The sequence below is a fragment of the Ylistrum balloti genome, unplaced genomic scaffold (assembly GCF_031769215.1).
Source record: "Ylistrum balloti isolate Yb309-2 unplaced genomic scaffold, AGI_CSIRO_Ybal_v1 Utg370448, whole genome shotgun sequence".
Classification (NCBI taxonomy): Eukaryota; Metazoa; Mollusca; class Bivalvia; order Pectinida; family Pectinidae; genus Ylistrum; species Ylistrum balloti.
The window spans coordinates 1,959,258-1,979,882 of NW_026782298.1; the positions used below are offsets into that span (position 1 = coordinate 1,959,258).

Below are 20,625 nucleotides of genomic sequence, written 5' to 3' on the forward strand. Positions count from 1 at the left end.
GCGTGATAATACTGTTTCGGGTCCCTGTGAGAATATACCATTCCAGCCGCCATCCCTCAGAAACACTGTATCAGTCCCCTTTGTTTATATTCCTCGGCCTCGATTGACCTCCATCATGTTAACAGAATTACAAACGTGAACTATATGAAAAATTCTCTAATGTCGATGACGCCAGGTGAAGACCTTTGTTGTGACATCATAATTAAAGCTGATCCCGTGTTCCATCATGGATCTTTGAACTGTTATTAGTCAGTTATATGTGGGGGGTGGCGTCCTTTGACCCAGCGGCGCCGTAGCTGTGAGTTACCTTTGGAATTACAGTAAAATAAGAAAGATTTGTTGGGATGATGAACCCGTCGCTAAATATAGGTGTGGTAGCAGTGTTGACACGGTAATGGGAAAGTTGCCCACATCAGCACGTGTCATTGAGTTTTCCCGACCACTTTCGGTAATCTCTCGCATAAAAGTGTCCTCGAGGCACCAAAATCGATGGCCATGTTGTTTGAATGACGGCAGCACAAAAGTAGTTCGGGGTACTCTAGACTTATCGTGACTTGTTCAGGTGAGGGGGTACTCTAGTTTTATCATTACTTGCTCATGTGATGGGCCACTTGTCTTCAAGAGGGCTATGGAGGGGATATGCGCGATGGTTGACGAGAGTTGGTTATGAAGGGGTTGGTGATATTTAAATGTAACGCCACGGTAAAAAAAAGTTACGTCCTGGGCGTAAAATTAAATGTTTAAAATGTTTTGAAATTGACATATGTATGTTTATTGACGTGTACCGAAAACAATTCTAAATAAGCTAACTACATATACAAATCTTCTCGGGGGCATGCTTTTGTCTTCCGTCCAAACCAATCTACACAAACATGCACTCCATCGTAAGTGTCGGTGCGGGCGATACGATAAACATAAAATACACGCTAAAAATGTCTTGAAATATCGATTAGACGAAATAGTTTTCCAAATTATGGGCTCTATATGGACCTCACTGGTAACACTTGGTCATGTTCTACCACAACGCTCCAAGTTTGGAAAGTGCGACCACAGCTTGGAAATGGCACCTTATGGTTTAGTCTACTTCCTTCAGTTCCGTAAATTACAAAAATGTCTCTAAATGAATGACGATAAAATTTCAATTTTATATTCAGGTTGTTATTTGTTGGCTGAATTTTACATTTTTGTGCATTTCATTTCTCAAAAAAAAAAACCACAAAAACAAAAACGGGGCGGGGGGAGTTGTTGTGTTTAATCTGAATTCCCAATATATTTACTTGAAGTATAATTCACTATACTTTCGTAAAGAGAATTCTAAAAATATTAATACTCGATGGAAGTATCTTTCAACAATTCCCTTTTCAAATCCGTGAGCATTCCCAAAAAACAGGCTCTGTTGATTTAACTCAGTCTCTGTTGAATTAGAGACTTAATGTCGATGTTAAAGTGTTGAATTAGAGACTTAATGTCGATGTTAAAGTGTTGAATTAGAGACTTAATGTCGATATTAAAGTATTAAATTAGAGACTTAATTTCGATGGTGAAGTGTAAAGTTTTAAATACGGGCATTTCGTTGTCTATATACAATGTAGGTTTCTATGTACACTATTAGTATATATAATACAGATGATTAAAAACCTGGTTTAGAGTGCCCATGTTTTTACTATAACCAATTTAATTTTGTTTCGAACCTCGTAGATTGAAAAACCCGGAAGTAATTTGAATCGTTTGATCAATTCAAATATTTCAGTTGAATCCGCCTGTACTTAAGGACCGGAGGAAGTTATGTAGATATTGAGAAAGTTCGGGAGGTTACCGGAACCTTTGTAGAGAAACTCTCTTGTGTATAACATTGTTTACTATTCAATTTCAATTCCGAATTTTTCGCGCCATCTTTATTACGTTTAACTACCATTATAGTATGACATTTGTGTTGTGCTGGTTATGAGGGTCATTGTACTTTTACCAGGCCCTCAGGGTCAGTTGACGGTCACGGAATAGGAGTCTGGGCTTGTCAAGTGCAACACAAGTCACGCCAGTGACGCAATTGATTAACTTCATGTGTTATGAACATTATCATAATATTTGCTGTAAATAATTTCCGAACAGCTTTACAATGAACTCTGTTTCAGTAATATACTTTATAACGGAAATAGTTTCCGAACAGCTACACAACAAACTCTATTCCGGTAATATACTTTATAACGGAAATTATTTCTGAACAGATATACACGAAACTATGTTCCAATAATATACTTTATAACAGAAATTGTTTCCGAACAGATACACAACAAACTATGTTCCAATAATATACTTTATAACGGAAATGGTTTCCGAACAGCTACACAACAAACTTTATTCCAGATATATACTTTATAACGGAAATAGTCTCCGAACAGATACACACGAAACTATGTTCCAGTACTATACTTTTTAACGGAAATAGTTTCCGAACAGCAAACACAAACTCTACTCCAGTAATATACTTTATAACGGAAATAGTTTCCGAACAGCACTGAACACAAACTCTACTACAGTAATATACCTTATAACGGAAATAGTTTCCGAACAGCAACACAAACTCTACTCCAGTACTATACTTTATAACGGAAGTGGTTTCCGAACAGCAACACAAACACTACTCCAGTACTATACTTTATAACGGAAATAGTTTCCGAACAGCAACACAAACTCTACTCCAGTACTATACTTTATAACGGAAACTGTTTCCGAACAACAACACAAACTCTACTCCAGTGCTATACTTTATAACGGAAACTGTTTCCGAACAGCTACACAAACTCTACTCCAGTACTATACTTTATAACGGAAATGGTTTCCGAACAGCAACACAAACTCTACTCCAGTACTATACTTTATAACGGAAATAGTTTCCGAACAGCAACACAAACTCTACTCCAGTAATATACTTTATAACGGAAATAGTTTCCGAACAGCACTGAACACAAACTCTGCTCCAATAATATACTTTATAACGGAAATAGTTTCCGAACAGCAACACAAACTCTACTCCAGTACTATACTTTATAACGCAAATAGTTTCCGAACAGCAACACAAACTCTACTCCAAGTACTATACTTTATAACGGGAATGGTTTCCGAACAGCAACACAAACTCTACTCCAGTACTATACTTTATAACGGAAATAGTTTCCGAACAGCAACACAAACTCTACTCCAGTACTATACTTTATAACAGAAATGGTTTCCGAACAGCAACACAAACTCTACTCCAGTACTATACTTTATAACGGAAATAGTTTCCGAACAGCAACACAAACTCTACTCCAGTACTATACTTTATAACGGAAATGGTTTCCGAACAACAACACAAACTCTACTCCAGTACTATACTTTATAACGGAAACGGTTTCCGAACAGATACACAAACTCTACTCAGGACTATACTTTATAACGGAAATGGTTTCCGAACAGCAACACAAACTCTACTCTAGTACTATACTTTATAACGGAAATGGTTTCCGAACAGCAATACAAACTCTACTCCAGTACTATACTTAATAACGGAAATGGTTTCCGAACAGCAACACAAACTCTACTCCAGTACTATACTTTATAACGGAAATAGTTTCCGAACAGCAATACAAACTCTACTCCAGTACTATACTTTATAACGGAAATAGTTTCCGAACAGCAACACAAACTCTACTCCAGTAATATACTTTATAACGGAAATGGTTTCCGAACAGCAACACAAACTCTACTCCAGTACTATACTTTATAACGGAATAGTTTCCGAACAGCAACACAAACTCTACTCCAGTACTATACTTTATAACGGAAATGGTTTCCGAACAGCTACACAACAAACTACATACCAGTTATATACTTTATACAGGAAATAATTTCCGAACAGCTACACAACAAACTCTTTTCTAGTAATATACTTTATAACGGAAATTCACAAACTCTGTTCCAATAACATACAACTATTTGGTAAATAAAATGGGCTTTTGAAGGAAGATAGATAAATCAAAATAAAACGAATACTTATAAAGTATAAGGAAAACAAAAAGACTAAATGGCCAGGTATATCGTGCGCGTGAGTGAGGTACACGATGGAGAGTGACATTCTGTTGGAGCTCTATTTAAACTCCACGTGCTTTATCGACTGGTGGCGTTTCATCAATGGTTTTACTGAGGTGAAGATCGTTTATAGATGTTTAAAAGTACATTACAAAGGGTATTGTATTGAAGTTATGAAAAACCAGGGCTGGTATTTGATCGAACTTTAACAGATTAAAATGTGTAGTTAAACTAAGTTTTATCGTTGTACTTCGCACGCTTTATATAAATCAGTATGTTACTGTTGGGGTCCACAGGGTATTAATAGCGATATTTGCAGAGTGCTTTTAATACTTCAGAATAAACACAAACCCTGTAATGAAATAGGATGTATGTGTAATCCATTCATACCGTTAGTACCGGCCACACTTTTATATCCCTGTATCACAATTCTCGTTTCTATCATTCAGAAATATCTAAATATATTTATTTATATACGTTTGTGTGTGTGTGAGGGTGTGTGTGTGTGTGTGTGTGTGTGTGTGAAGGGGTGTGTGTGTGTGTGTGTGTGAATATATTAATTTTTTGTATTTGATAACAATCATTGTTCTAGATGATATCGTACAGAGTTGTATATAGACTGTGTTTTCCCAATAAAATCGAATTTCTGTTTTTTTAACTTCCGAGTCATGAAATAAAATTTCAATGAAGGCATAAGTTCAAATCCCCCCCCTTCCCCCTCTTGGTCAATCGATACTTTTATATCATCGATGTGTGATGTAATACTACAAAATATTTCCCGGCCTTCCTATCAGAGAATTTAGATTAACAATAAAATAAAACGTTTATAACAGAAGTGTAAATACATACATAAATAAGATTGATGATAATTTCCATAATGTGTACAGAAGTACCTCTGTAATTATTACTGAAAATACGAGTTTAATTATAAATATTGCCATGGAGATCAGTGATTCACATGTACTATTAAAATCCTAAGTTTTCCGATTGTGCCTCAAATTACCGGAACCTTGATAGTCTGGATAATATCCAATAGGAAACCAACATTTTTCACTCTCCGATTGATACATACTGAATACTGCAATTTAGCGTTCGCAATAACGAGTTTCCGGATTAAGTGTTTCGGATTAACGAAGTTCTTAAGTATGTATTTTCACATTATATCATTGATTTTCTCCGTAAGTAAACGTGCCATGTGGACGTAGCATTTGGCAAAACTCCAAAACAAATGATATGAGGGAATGATAAAGGTTTTTTTCTGCGATATTTTGACGAAATTCACGAGGTGAATTTTATCCAGATGATGCTACAATGAAAACTTGAGTTGCGTAGAAAGAATTTCAATGTGCAGTAGAATGCAGATATTTCGGTTCTCTGAAAACTTTCTGACTGACGCTAAAATGTCGTTTAAAGTAAGCTTTAAGTATTTGAAACTTACCCCTGGTTGAATGGTGTTTACACACAAAAATGTTATGTTGCATTACCTCATATGTGTTGTTATATTACAATATATTTCCATTCTACCACCGTATGTAAACTAGATGGAAGTATATCAGGCTATGAATGCCATTAGGTCGAGCGTATGAATACACATTGGGTTGTCGAGGTGAGCCGTCCATTAAAAAGTTATCCTGGTAGATATAAATATCACAATTACACCAAATTGTAGTATATGAGATTGTATACCTCAATTTACAGTGATTCGGTCGGCGATGGAATTAATAAATCTAGATGTCTCCATGGTAACCAAAACTGCCCGTCGGTCACTTACTTCGGTATCAATATTCTGTGTGCTGACATATTCAATGTTTTTGGACTTAACAAAGACTTTCACAAAAGAAGTCATAACTTTATAAAGCTATCAAATTATAACACAATAAATTTATTGTCAAAAATGTAATTTTGTCTCAAAATCATTATTATTGCAATAACACACTCGATTGCCAGGATTGTCAATATCGTCTGCTACAGTGGACGTCGATCTGACAGTCCAAATTACAACGTAGAATCTGTTAATACAAAATTTCTTCATTTACTGACAAGATCGACTTCCATTTATAATTTCCGTGAATATTCTATTCTGAAAAAATCGGAACATCCACTTCACTCCACTCCACGACGACATGACACAACACAAAAATGTAAATAGTTCCCGAGGAAACGCTGACACATCGTTGCGCGAAATCTGACCGAGAGTCGCATCACTTTTTCTCAAATGCGCAATAAATTCCTTTTATTTCAAATAAACGAAAAAATAAAGCAGTGTAACTATTTCTAGAAAAAAAATGAGAGAGTTTACACTTTAATATCAATCATCATGATAACTTTGTCACGAGACCACTTTTAGGAGCTATATTATTACGGCTGTTCTAGGATTTGAACTTGCTGACGATAGTAGACTCTGCAACCCCCCCCCCCCCCCCCTCCACACACACACACACACACACACACACACACACACACACACACACACACACACACACACACACACACACACACACACTCTTTTTTTTATAGATATTAGAAAATACAAACAATACATTGTTAACAGTTGATTGTATAGGTAAGTATAATATCATGTTCTCATTGTGGTCTCTAACTGAAGATAAATTCGTTTCTTTTCCGAATTTTTATTTCGTTTTAACTAATTGGTATTTCGGTGGGTTTTTTGAAAACGAAAGAACATATAAAAATACAAAATATAATTGGTATAAAACATACCAGTTAAGAAGGTTCACGTGGAGTAGATGTTTGGCGGAATTAAAGAAGATCAGCTGTGTTTAAAATAAATTCGAGTCACAGATACACTTAAGTTTGGTATTTCTATCAAATTTGCTGTGATCATATTTGTGTAATTTGTGATTGTAGGGAGTGATCATTGTGTGTGTGACTGACGCTAAGTAAATAATCTGTTATATCGGGGAGTGATCATTGTGTGTGTGACTGACGCTAGGTAAATAATCTGTTATATCCGGGGAGTGATCATTGTGTGTGACTGACGCTAAGTAAATAATCTGTTATATCCGGGAGTGATCATTGTGTGTGTGACTGGCGCTAAGTAAATAATCTGTTATATCGGGGAGTGATCATTGTGTCTGACTGACGCTAAGTAAATAATCTGTTATATCCGGGAGTGATCATTGTGTGTGTGTCTGACGCTAAGTAAATAATATGTTATATCCGGGAGTGATCATTGTGTGTGTGACTGACGCTAAGTAAATAATATGTTATATCGGGGAGTTACCATTGTGTGTGACTGACGCTAAGTAAATAATCTGTTATATCGGGGAGTAATCATTGTGTATGTGACCGACGCTAAGTAAATAATATGTTATATCCGGGAGTGATCATTGTGTGTGTGACTGACGCTAAGTAAATAATATGTTATATCCGGGAGTGATCATTGTGTGTGACTGACGCTAAGTAAATAATCTGTTATAGCGGGGAGTGATCATTGTGTGTGACTGACACTAAGTAAATAGTCTGTTATATCCGGGAGTGATCATTGTGTGTGTGACTGACGCTAAGTAAATAATCTGTTATAGCGGGGAGTGATCATTGTGTGTGACTGACGCTAAGTAAATAATCTGTTATATCGGGGAGTGATCATTGTGTGTGTGACTGACGCTAAGTAAATAATCTGTTATATCGGGGAGTGATCATTGTGTGTGTGACTGACGCTAAGTAAATAATCTGTTATATCCGGGAGTGTGTGTGATCATTGTGTGTGACTGACGCTAAGTAAATAATCTGTTATATCCGGGAGTGATCATTGTGTGTGTGACTGACGCTAAGTAAATAATCTGTTATATCGGGGAGTGATCATTGTGTCTGACTGACGCTAAGTAAATAATCTGTTATATCGGGGAGTGATCATTGTGTGTGTGACTGACGCTAAGTAAATAATCTGTTATATCGGGGAGTGATCATTGTGTGTGACTGACGCTAAGTAAATAATCTGTTATATCCCGGAGTGATCATGGTGTGTGACTGACGCTAAGTAAATAATCTGTTATATCCGGGAGTGATCATTGTGTGTGTGACTGACGCTAAGTAAATAATCTGTTATATCCCGGAGTGATCATTGTGTCCGACTGACGCTAAGTAAATAATATGTTATTCTGTTATATCCGGGAGTGATCATTTGTGTGTGTGTAAATAATCTGTTATATAGGGGAGTGATCATTGTGTGTGACTGACGCTAAGTAAATAATCTGTTATATCATTGTCTGGGGAGTGATCATTGTGTGTGACTGACGCTAAGTAAATAATCTGTTATATCCGGGAGTGATCATTGTGTGTGTGACTGACGCTAAGTAAATAATATGTTATATCCGGGAGTGATCATTGTGTGTGACTGACGCTAAGTAAATAATCTGTTATATCGGGGAGTGATCATTGTGTGTGTGACTGACGCTAAGTAAATAATCTGTTATATCGGGGAGTGATCATTGTGTCCGACTGACGCTAAGTAAATAATATGTTATATCGGGGAGTGATCATTGTGTGTGACTGACGCTGAGTAAATAATCTGTTATATCGGGGAGTGATCATTGTGTGTGTGACTGACGCTAAGTAAATAATCTGTTATATCCGGGAGTGATCATTGTGTGTGTGACTGACGCTAAGTAAATAATCTGTTATATCCGGGAGTGATCATTGTGTGTGACTGACACTAAGTAAATAGTCTGTTATATCGGGGAGTGATCATTGTGTGTGACTGACGCTAAGTAAATAATCTGTTATATCGGGGAGTGATCATTGTGTGTGTGACTGACGCTAAGTAAATAATCTGTTATATCGGGGAGTGATCATTGTGTGTGACTGTCGCTAGGTAAATAATATGTTATATCGGGGAGTGATCATTGTGTGTGTGACTGACGCTAAGTAAATAATCTGTTATATCGGGGAGTGATCATTGTGTCTGACTGACGCTAAGTAAATAATCTGTTATATCCGGGAGTGATCATTGTGTCCGACTGACGCTAAGTAAATAATATGTTATATCGGGGAGTGATCATTGTGTGTGACTGACGCTAAGTAAATAATCTGTTATATCCGGGAGTGATCATTGTGTGTGTGACTGACGCTAAATAAAATAATCTGTTATACTCTGTTAAAGGATCAGTTGATGATATGACTTACCTGACGCTAGATAGACGATCTGTAATAGAAGTAACACTAAAGCCCGAGCCATGACGAAGTTCTTTCTAGGTGGCGGAAAGTGACTCTGTCTGTCGTTTCCGAATTTCCTGGTGGTGTATAAGTGATCCAAGTAATTATTTTACATACGCATATATATAAATATATGTAAGCACGTCCGTTTTCACTTTAGGAGTTCCATATACGTCTTGGAGTGAACTTCCCGATGACCATAATCAGCCAGATGTTGTTAGTGGTTTAATGCACGTAAGGTAACAGAGTCTATTTAAAGTATAAAGTTCACTTAACTATCGCCCCCTCACTTCGATATATCTGTCCGACCAGCACGTCTAATTATTCAGATCGAGAATAGCCTCCACGTAAACAGCAAACTTGGTCAAAACTTATCCAGGAGTCATTATTGGTTTTTGATTGACATACTCACCTTGTGTGCCTCTCTCATTGGTCAGTTAGCCAAGCGCAGCGATTGGTTGAAGATAAATTTGCATATTTGTGAAGCATGTGTTTGCTGATGAGAAATGCTTCCAGGATAGAATATTGATCAGAATAGTGACATGATCAGACTCCTGTACCAGGCACTGTTTATAGCGTTATACAGCCACGTGATACATATATATATTGTACAAGTCTAAACAGCCGTCTATACTCGTATATATTTTAATACATTTATAAGCCCTTAAAAACCCAACACTCCAGTAGAAAACATTGGTAAAAAATACATTTCCACATGACGAACTTTATCCCAACTATCTACCTCATCCACGTTAAACTAAGGATTCAATGGCTCTGATAACTGTGAAGGATAATGACCAAACAACATCACCCAAACCACAAGAACCGGCATGAACCTTACGTCTAAGGTTTTCCTTATAACGTACTATGGCCCAAACAACCTAACTCATTCCCAATGGCGAATTATACATGTACATTTTACCGTAGAAGGATGGATGATATTGGAATGTGTTTGTTTAGAGGAGGGGGAATATAGCAAGAGGATATGTTGGTTTGTAGGAGGATATGTTGGTTTGTAGGAGGGGGGATGTAGTAGGAGGATATGTTGGTTTGTAGGAGGGTGGATGTAGTAGGAGGATATGTTGGTTTGTAGGAGGGGGAATGTAGTAGGAGGATATGTTGGTTTGTAGGAGGGGGAATGTAGTAGGAGGATATGTTGGTTTGTAGGAGGGTGAATGTAGTAGGAGGATATGTTGGTTTGTAGGAGGCGGAATGTAGTAGGAGGATATGTTGGTTTGTAGGAGGCGGAATGTAGTAGGAGGATATGTTGGTTTGTAGGAGGGGAATGTAGTAGGAGGATATGTTGGTTTGTAGGAGGATATGTTGGTTTGTAGGAGGATATGTTGGTTTGTAGGAGGGTGGATGTAGTAGGAGGATATGTTGGTTTGTAGGAGGGGGAATGTAGTAGGAGGATATGTTGGTTTGTAGGAGGGGAATGTAGTAGGAGGATATGTTGGTTTGTAGGAGGGTGGATGTAGTAGGAATATATGTTGGTTTGTAGGAGGGTGGATGTAGTAGGAGGATATGTTGGTTTGTAGGAGGATGAATGTAGTAGGAGGATATGTTGGTTTGTAGGAGGATATGTTGGTTTGTAGGAGGGTGGATGTAGTAGGAGGATATGTTGGTTTGTAGGAGGGTGGATGTAGTAGGAGGATATGTTGGTTTGTAGGAGGGGGAATGTAGTAGGAGGATATGTTGGTTTGTAGGAGGGGGAATGTAGTAGGAGGATATGTTGGTTTGTAGGAGGGGGAATGTAGTAGGAGGATATGTTGGTTTGTAGGAGGGGGAATGTAGTAGGAGGATATGTTGGTTTGTAGGAGGGGGAATGTAGTAGGAGGATATGTTGGTTTGTAGGAGGATATGTTGGTTTGTAGGAGGGGGAATGTAGTAGGAGGATATGTTGGTTGTTAGGAGGATATGTTGGTTTGTAGGAGGGTGGATGCAGTAGGAGGATATGTTGGTTTGTAGGAGGATATGTAGGTTTGTAGGAGGGTGGATGTAGTAGGAGGATATGTTGGTTTGTAGGAGGGTGGATGTAGTAGGAGGATATGTTGGTTTGTAGGAGGGGGAATGTAGTAGGAGGATATGTTGGTTTGTAGGAGGGGGAATGTAGTAGGAGGATATGTTGGTTTGTAGGAGGGGGAATGTAGTAGGAGGATATGTTGGTTTGTAGGAGGGGGAATGTAGTAGGAGGATATGTTGGTTTGTAGGGGGGGGGGAATGTAGTAGGAGGATATGTTGGTTTGTAGGAGGATATGTTGGTTTGTAGGAGGGGGAATGTAGTAGGAGGATATGTTGGTTTGTAGGAGGGGGAATGTAGTAGGAGGATATGTTGGTTTGTAGGAGGGTGGATGTAGTAGGAGGATATGCTGGTTTGTAGGAGGGGGAATGTAGTAGGAGGATATGTTGGTTTGTAGGAGGGGGAATGTAGTAGGAGGATATGTTGGTTTGTAGGAGGGGTAATGTAGTACGAGGATATGTTGGTTTGTAGGAGGCGGAATGTAGTAGGAGGATATGTTGGTTTGTAGGAGGGGGAATGTAGTAGGAGGATATGTTGGTTTGTAGGAGGGGGAATGTAGTAGGAGGATATGTTGGTTTGTAGGAGGGGAATGTGTAGGAGGATATGTTGGTTTGTAGGAGGGGAATGTATGTAGGAGGATATGTTGGTTTGTAGGAGGGGGATATGTTGTAGGAGGATATGTTGGGAATGTGTAGGAGGATATGTTGGTTTGTAGGAGGGGGAATGTAGTAGGAGGATATGTTGGTTTGTAGGAGGAAGAATGTAGTAGGAGGGTATGTTGGTTTGTAGGAGGGGGAATGTAGTAGGAGGATATGTTGGTTTGTAGGAGGGGAATGTAGTAGGAGGATATGTTGGTTTGTAGGAGGATATGTTGGTTGTAGGAGGATATGTTGGTTTGTAGGAGGATATGTTGGTTTGTAGGAGGGGGAATGTAGTAGGAGGATATGTTGGTTTGTAGGAGGGGGAATGTAGTAGGAGGATATGTTGGTTTGGTTTGTTGTAGGAGGGGGAATGTAGTAGGATATGTTGGTTTGTAGGTATGTTGTAGGAGGATATGTTGGTTTGTTTGTAGGAGGGGTATTTGTAGGAGGGGGAATGTAGTAGGAGGATATGTTGGTTTGTAGGAGGGGGAATGTAGTAGGAGGATATGTTGGTTTGTAGGAGGGGGAATGTAGTAGGAGGATATGTTGGTTTGTAGGAGGGGGAATGTAGTAGGAGGATATGTTGGTTTGTAGGAGGGGGAATGTAGTAGGAGGATATGTTGGTTTGTGGTTTGTAGGAGGATATGTTGGTTTGTAGGAGGGGGAATGTAGTAGGAGGATATGTTGGTTTGTAGGAGGGGGAATGTAGTAGGAGGTTATGTAGGTTTGTTAGCTAGGAGAAGGTTAAGGTTTTAGTGGTTGAAGGCGGGGATGCGGACAGAATAGATTTTGTAGATTTATAAATAATCTAGCTCTGATATATTTATACAAATAGTCCTTTATCAGGCCTATTAATGAAAAGTACGATGTATCTGTTTTCTAAAATTGTTTGATTGTGAATATTTGAGTTTGATTATGTTCATAAAGATGTCATATATTTGACACAACAGCATATCGCTTTTAGGTGGATGAGGTGTGTATCGGTCAGATCAAGGGAGATAACTTGCCACTTGACGACGAGGCAAGCGCGTGTCGCGTTGACGTGGCGACCCAGTGATTTGTATCTGACTAATGGAGGTGCTAACACCTTGCGGCGGGGCTATTAAAAGTAGGATTGCTCTAAATTTCGTGTTCTACACGGTCTATTATTACGGGAATGCGAAAAAGGTCTAAATTGGTACCTGTCGTCCGATAGACAGCAGCGCCTCCCACCGGCAAGGAATGTCAAAACTGGAAAGGGGATGAGCAAAAAATATGTATATACTCAAAGCATGCGCCATTCTGTTAGTCAGGTTTGTTCTATGAAACTATTTTTTCTAGATCAGTAAACTATCAAATAATTGTGATAATAGTGTTGTTTTTCAGCTTACATGTAGAAATCGATCGTCGTGTTCATTGGATGGTAACACACAGTAAGATGATCAAGTTTGGGTAGTACACGGTACAAAGTACCTATATTAGGCATCATATATAAACATAAATGTATATTTAGTCTGGGAGTGGAGCTGTGATACCGTACCACTTACAACGTCATATCATTGATCATATGTTTACTACTGATCATGATAACACTGTGTTTGTGGGTGTGATAAGTGTGAAATTTATGTCAGCCCGGGTGATATCACAACCCATTTTAAGAGATATCACACCCTCTAGAAAGTGATATCTCCCTCCTAGTGATATCACCTCCCTCTTAAAATCTTATATTCTGTCACTTCCGTTTACCGCTGTCTGATTTGAATATAAATGGTGTTGGCTTGGAAGAGTTTTTTCTTACGAATATTGGTTTAGAATCCCACTCAGATTTCCGGGTTTGTTTTCCTTATTAAGTGATTCGCGTGAAGACACGTGAAAAGACACGTGAAAAGACACGTGCAGAACGTGATTTAACACTGAATCGATACAATATGTATGGTTTATATGTAATTTTTTATTCAGTGCCCTAATTATAGGTCTTTTACAATTAATAAACGATGTTTGTTTTACAAATTGACTTAAATGAGTGACGACCGCCGATCCATTCAACACGTCTGTATCATAAACACATGTTTGACTATCGACACATCTATCCGTTACCGATTTCAAATGGAGCATTGAACCTGGTCTATTAATTTTCTGATTAAAATATCACACTTTGATGGTGCCCTAGGGTTGGCTTAACATGTAAAGGGTGTGCTCGGTTTATTTAATCCGAGACGTAACATATATTTATGATGAAAGAACAGGTTTGAATGATATAGAACGTCATTATAATCGATTTTCGAGAGAGAGAGAGAGAGAGAGCTTCATCTCTTTGAATAATAATAATGATAAAATAGTTGAAATGATTTGCATACACACACTAACATCCACTAGATCTATATACATGTATGTGACTAGTTGCATACAGTACAGTCAGCACAGTAATACACTGTACGCTATTCAATTCCCTCAGCTGTATTAGTAATCAGATGATCAACAGAGGTAACAAGTGCACCAGAACACAGAAAAAATCAAACATTGTCAGAAGTACCAACAAAGATGGAATTAAACCATCACTATCATTTGAGGAAATGTGATTAATTTTGGGAAAGACAATGTGATTGCGTGAAGTCTAGCCAATATGAAACCAATCACAACTTTTCCCAATATGCGCGACCTCATTACTGACAACATGCATATGCGTATATAAATGGCGTCGGAGAGCTCACTCGTCGTCCCAGAAACCGAGACAATATTTCCATGATATCTGTGTATACGGTTTTAACAAACAGCATAAATATCTTAGTAATTTTCTTGGTTTTTCTATTTTCATTTTTTTTTCCAAAGAACATCTTACATTAGGACTGAAGCTAAGTATTGTTTCCGTTTATTTTCGTTCGGTATTTCCGTGTTATCCAATAGGAAATGCTTAATCACTCGTTCGGACAACGATTCAGATTTTTCTCTCCTCAATTCTAGACCTTTCTTTACAATGTACAGTGTAACACCGGTTCATGAACAACGTGCCAGGAATTTTTTTTTTTTTTTTTTGCAACAGAAACAACGACAACATGACAGTCTGTAAGTGTTTGATAGAGTGCATCAGGACCGAAGGGGGTTCATTTAGAATGTAACAGTACAAATTAGATAGACTCCGTATGTTTCTCAAACATCTAGACTTTTATTTTTATCCGAGAATGACAATGATGTATATAGTGCCAAATCAACGATAAATAACACTTCGATATAAATAGAGAAGTTGGTTTGCCCTGTTAAGTAAATAGATTTAACATTTCCGATGAAATTGATAAATCCGGATTTGCCTCTGGTATTAGTTTTCAAGTTATTTAGTAATAAAATGACCGAGTCTTATGAAATTAAGTTTAATACACGTATCTTGATTTTCTTTTGTGCTAAACTTTTCTATGGATAACGTGAAGTATCAATCAGCCAATCAAAATCAATTCTGTTCCCCTTCAGCCTCATAAATAGAGACCAAACTCCATAATGACTTTTCCGTACCAAATAGTGTTTAAGGGTTCAAATCACTTCGTATACAAAATCAATCGATCTTATTTCTTGGTCACGTTTCTTTGTTTACTTTCTGTTCCGTTTCTCAAAAATAGAAAAAAAGGAATGTCGGAACATTGACTTGACGCAATTAAATATTACGTCACTACCGGTCATTGAATGCACGTGTTTACATGCGAGTTAACTACCCGGATGTGCCGTGATGTAGAACATGTTTAGAACCACTGTTACCAGGCGGTATTGATTCTGCCACTATAGTAAATACAGGTAAGTTTAATTAAATTTTATATTCCAATACTCGGCCTTTATTAACTATGTTGGTAGTTCCGCTGATATCTACACCACTTACGCATACGTGTGTGTACCTTCGATCAGTAGCGTCATTGATCAAATGTAATCTCGTCAAATTGTCGTCAATCACAGCAAGCGTTCATGTAGCGGATACATCACCTCCACATAGAAGAGTTCTGTACACACACCGCTCAGGGGAGGTAATCCCGCCATCAAACGCAGGCCAGCGAGGGAATTAATGAGCCTGCAGGGTATTTAATTAGCCAGGAGAGTAACGATCCCGTGGCGTGTGAAACATATACAGGGTAGCACGTGCTACCAGACAACCTGCTGGTAAAAAAGATGCCCCCTGGCGGCAGAACATTTAGACACGTGATAATTATAGTAAAAATGGGCGTGCAATTTTACACTACAATTAAGATACCATAAAGGTCCCAGTGTTAGTTATGATAACAAAGTCAGCACATCCTATACTCTAATCACCCGGATGTTCTCTTAATCAAGGGGTCTTGTACAACATCAGTGTCACGTGGGAGAGTGCCCGTGAATAGCATTCCTTGACATTAAGTACCTTAACAGATGACAGACCCTTTATGTTCTGCAAAACGAAAAGAAAGCTGAAATATTACAAAATTATGTATATGATGTCTGTAGTATACTGTTTTGTAGATAGATTCCAGCTGAATCAACGTATAGACGGATAGGCAACTTCAGTTACGTTGTGGACTACAGTATGTGTACACAACGTGTACAACGACTAAGAAGTATAAATAAGGAGTTGTATGTGTGTTCCACATGACTAACTCGTTTTTTTAAATCTTCCGTTTCACGAGTGAACCGCCAGTTTTTACAGGATTTCTTGACTAGCTACATCTTATTGTCCTTACTTCAGTACGTGGGAGCTGTACTGTTTTAGCACGTAGGACTTTTCCAACGTAGCAAGTGTTAACTCTATCACCTTAGCTCATGAGAGCTACATTACCATAGCACGTATGAGCTCTGTCGTCAAAGCACGTGCAAAATCTCTCGCTAAAGCACATGTTATTCTATCGCTTCAGCACGCGGGAGCTCAATTGCCATATCATGTGCTAGCTTTGAACGGGTGTTAGTCATGACTGTCACCAGTGTTACTAGAGAGAACGGAGTGTGAGTTTACTGACCGGGTGTTAGTCATGACTGTGTCACCAGTGTTACTAGAGAGAACGGAGTGTGAGTTTACTGACCGGGTGTTAGTCATGACTGTCACCAGTGTTACTAGAGAGAACGGAGTGTGAGTTTACTGACCGGGTGTTAGTCATGACTGTGTCACCAGTGTTACTAGAGAGAACGGAGTGTGAGTTTAATGACCGGGTGTTAGTCATGGCTGTCACCAGTGTTACTAGAGAGAACGGAGTGTGAGTTTACTGACCGGGTGTTAGTCATGACTGTGTCACCAGTGTTACTAAAGAGAACGGAGAATTATTTTACTGACCGGGCGTTAGTCATGACAGTCACCAGTGTTACTATAGAGAACGGAAGGTGAGTTTACTGACCGGGTGTTAGTCATGACTGTGTCACCAGTGTTACTAGAGAGAACGGAGTGTGAGTTTAATGACCGGGTGTTAGTCATGACTGTGTCACCAGTGTTACTAGAGAGAACGGAGTGTGAGTTTACTGACCGGGTGTTAGTCATGACTGTGTCACCAGTGTTACTAGAGAGAACGGAGTGTGAGTTTACTGACCGGGTGTTAGTCATGACTGTGTCACCAGTGTTACTAGAGAGAACGGAGTGTGAGTTTAATGACCGGGTGTTAGTCATGACTGTTACCAGTGTTACTAGAAAGAACGGAGTGTGAGTTTACTGACCGGGTGTTAGTCATGACTGTCACCAGTGTTACTAGAGAGAACGGAGTGTGAGTTTACTGACCGGGTGTTAGTCATGACTGTGTCACCAGTGTTACTAGAGAGAACGGAGTGTGAGTTTACTGACCGGGTGTTAGTCATGACTGTGTCACCAGTGTTACTAGAGAGAACGGAGTGTGAGTTTACTGACCGGGTGTTAGTCATGACTGTCACCAGTGTTACTAGAGAGAACGGAGTGTGAGTTTACTGACCGGGTGTTAGTCATGACTGTGTCACCAGTGTTACTAGAGAGAACGGAGTGTGAGTTTACTGACCGGGTGTTAGTCATGACTGTGTCACCAGTGTTACTAGAGAGAACGGAGTGTGAGTTTACTGACCGGGTGTTAGTCATGACTGACCGGGTGTTGTCACCAGTGTTACTAGAGAGAACGGAGTGAGAACCGGGTGTTAGTGTGTCACCAGTGTTTACGGAGTGTGAGTTTACTGACCGGGTGTTAGTCATGACTGTGTCACCAGTGTTACTAGAGAGAACGGAGTGTGAGTTTACAGTGTTACTAGAGAGAACGGAGTGTGACCGGGTGTTAGTCATGACTGTGTCACCAGTGTTACTAGAGAGAACGGAGTGTGAGTTTACTGACCGGGTGTTAGTCATGACTGTGTCAGCAGTGTTACTAGAGAGAACGGAGTGTGAGTTTACTGACCGGGTGTTAGTCATCACTGTGTCACCAGTGTTACTAAAGTGAACGGAGTGTGAGTTTACTGACCGGGTGTTAGTCATGACTGTGACACCAGTGTTACTAGAGAGAACGGAGTGTGAGTTTAATGACCGGGTGTTAGTCATGGCTGTCACCAGTGTTACTAGAGAGAACGGAGTGTGAGTTTACTGACCGGGTGTTAGTCATGACTGTGTCACCAGTGTTACTAGAGAGAACGGAGTGTGAGTTTACTGACCGGGTGTTAGTCATGACTGTGTCAGCAGTGTTACTAGAGAGAACGGAGTGTGAGTTTACTGACCGGGTGTTAGTCATGACTGTGTCACCAGTGTTACTAGAGAGAACGGAGTGTGAGTTTACTGACCGGGTGTTAGTCATGACTGTGTCACCAGTGTTACTAGAGAGAAGGGAGTGTGAGTTTACTGACCGGGTGTTAGTCATGACTGTGTCACCAGTGTTACTAGAGAGAACGGAGTGTGAGTTTACTGACCGGGTGTTAGTCATGACTGTGTCACCAGTGTTACTAGAGAGAAGTGTGAGTTTACTGACCGGGTGGAGTGTGAGTTTACTGACCGGGGTGTTACTGTGTCACCAGTGTTACTAGAGAGAACGGAGTGTGAGTGACCACTGTGTCACCAGTGGTACTAGAGAGAAGGGAGTGTGAGTTTACTGACCGGGTGTTAGTCGTCACTGTGTCACCAGTGGTACTAGAGAGAACGGAAGGTGAGTTTACTGACAGATATATATATATATATGGCCTGAATCTTGTGTCAGATAAATGTTATAAATAAACACGTATACGAATAGAATGTTAGACAATATTGACCCGAAATTTCAAATTTCAAAATCGGACCTCTTACTGAGCTCGCATAAATATGTCCTTGGAAAATAAATAAATTAGGGGGTGTAGTCTCTCGCCAGCGCATGGGAGGGTTACAAGTCACTAGCTGGATTAGTTGTTGAGCTACATACAGATTGAATAGAATTATCAAGTCATCGATATTTAGTTGTTTGAGGAGAGTTTGGTGTTTTGTTTTTATTAATGGAGATATTTTTGATCACACAAGAGTTTTATGGAGATTTTTTTAAGGAATAGGAATGGTCACGCTTTTTCTCCCCTTACCTACGCTCGTTTGTCCGATACATGTCGGCTCCCTGGTGACTGACGTAATTGCCATCCTGTTATTACTCCACGTGAGTGATGTGTGCGAGTTCAAATCACGTGAATTACGTATTTTATATTTCACACAAATTTCCAATATGCCGCCATCCCGCAGCGCCTGGCCGCTGTTAAGTTAAATAGGTCTCCGTTTTTTCTAATGATTCATGAAAAATTTACACGACCTCTCTCCAACATAGTGCAACGTGGCCGAAACATTAACGATTGGCAATTTTCTAATTCACGACAAAACAATTTTGTCCCAAGATGTCAGTTCCTGGGATAATATGCCACCACCCTGGTAATATCTACGCCTATTTATAGCCAACACGCAGACATGGAAACAGTGCGGACAAGTATTACCTTTGTACTCTACAACGCGCGTGGCCAGGTAAATTGGCAATTAATGTTTGTGACTAGCAGCTACCCTGTCCGGGGGTTCTCTTCGACGCCTGGTCCGCCTCATGGTCCAAGAGTTCTCTTCGACGTCCGGGCCGCCTCATGGTCCAAGGGTTCGCCTCGACGCCCAGGCCGCCTCATGGTCCAAGAATTCTCTTCGACGTCCAGGACGCCTCATGGTCCAAGAGTTCTCTTCGACGTCCGGGCCGCCTCATGGTCCAAGAGTTCTCTTCGACGCCTGGTCCGCCTCATGGTCCAAGGGTTCGCCTCGACGCCCAGGCCGCCTCATGGCCCAAGGGTTCTCTTCGACGTCCGGGCCGCCTCATGGTCCTAGGGTTCTCTCCGACGCCTGGTCCGCTTCATGGTCCAACCGTTCTCTTCGACGCCCAGGCCGCCTCATGGTCCAAGGGTTCGCCTCGACGCCCAGGCCGCCTCATGGTCCAAGAGTTTTCTTCGACGCCTTGTCCGCCTCATGGTCAAGAGTTCTCTTTGACGCCCAGGCTGCCTCATGGTCAAGAGTTCTGTTTGACGTCCAGGCCGCCTCATGGTCCAATAGTTCTCTTTGACGCCCAGGTCGCTTCATGGTCCAAGAGTTCTCTTCGACGCCCAGGCCGCTTCATGGTTCAAGAGTTTTCTTCGACGCCTTGTCCGCCTCATGGTCAAGAGTTCTCTTTGACGCCCAGGCCGCCTCATGGTCCAAGAGTTCTCTTCGACGTCCGGGCCGCCTCATGGTCCAAGAGTTCTCTTCGACGCCTGGTCCGCTTCATGGTCCAACCGTTCTCTTCGACGCCCAGGCCGCCTCATGGTTCAAGAGTTTTCTTCGAC

General features: G+C 40.1%; 1 protein-coding gene across 1 annotated transcript in view; it reads right to left on the bottom strand.

The window, feature by feature from the left end:
- LOC132554862 (uncharacterized) overlaps nucleotides 1-19,904 on the bottom strand; it is a 50,201-nt gene extending 30,297 nt beyond the window's left edge. The window contains exon 1 of the mRNA XM_060219184.1: nucleotides 19,829-19,904. Coding sequence (XP_060075167.1) covers nucleotides 19,829-19,904 — 76 coding nt within the window. The remainder of the gene's footprint in view (nucleotides 1-19,828) is intronic.
- Between the last annotated feature and the right edge of the window lie 721 nt (nucleotides 19,905-20,625).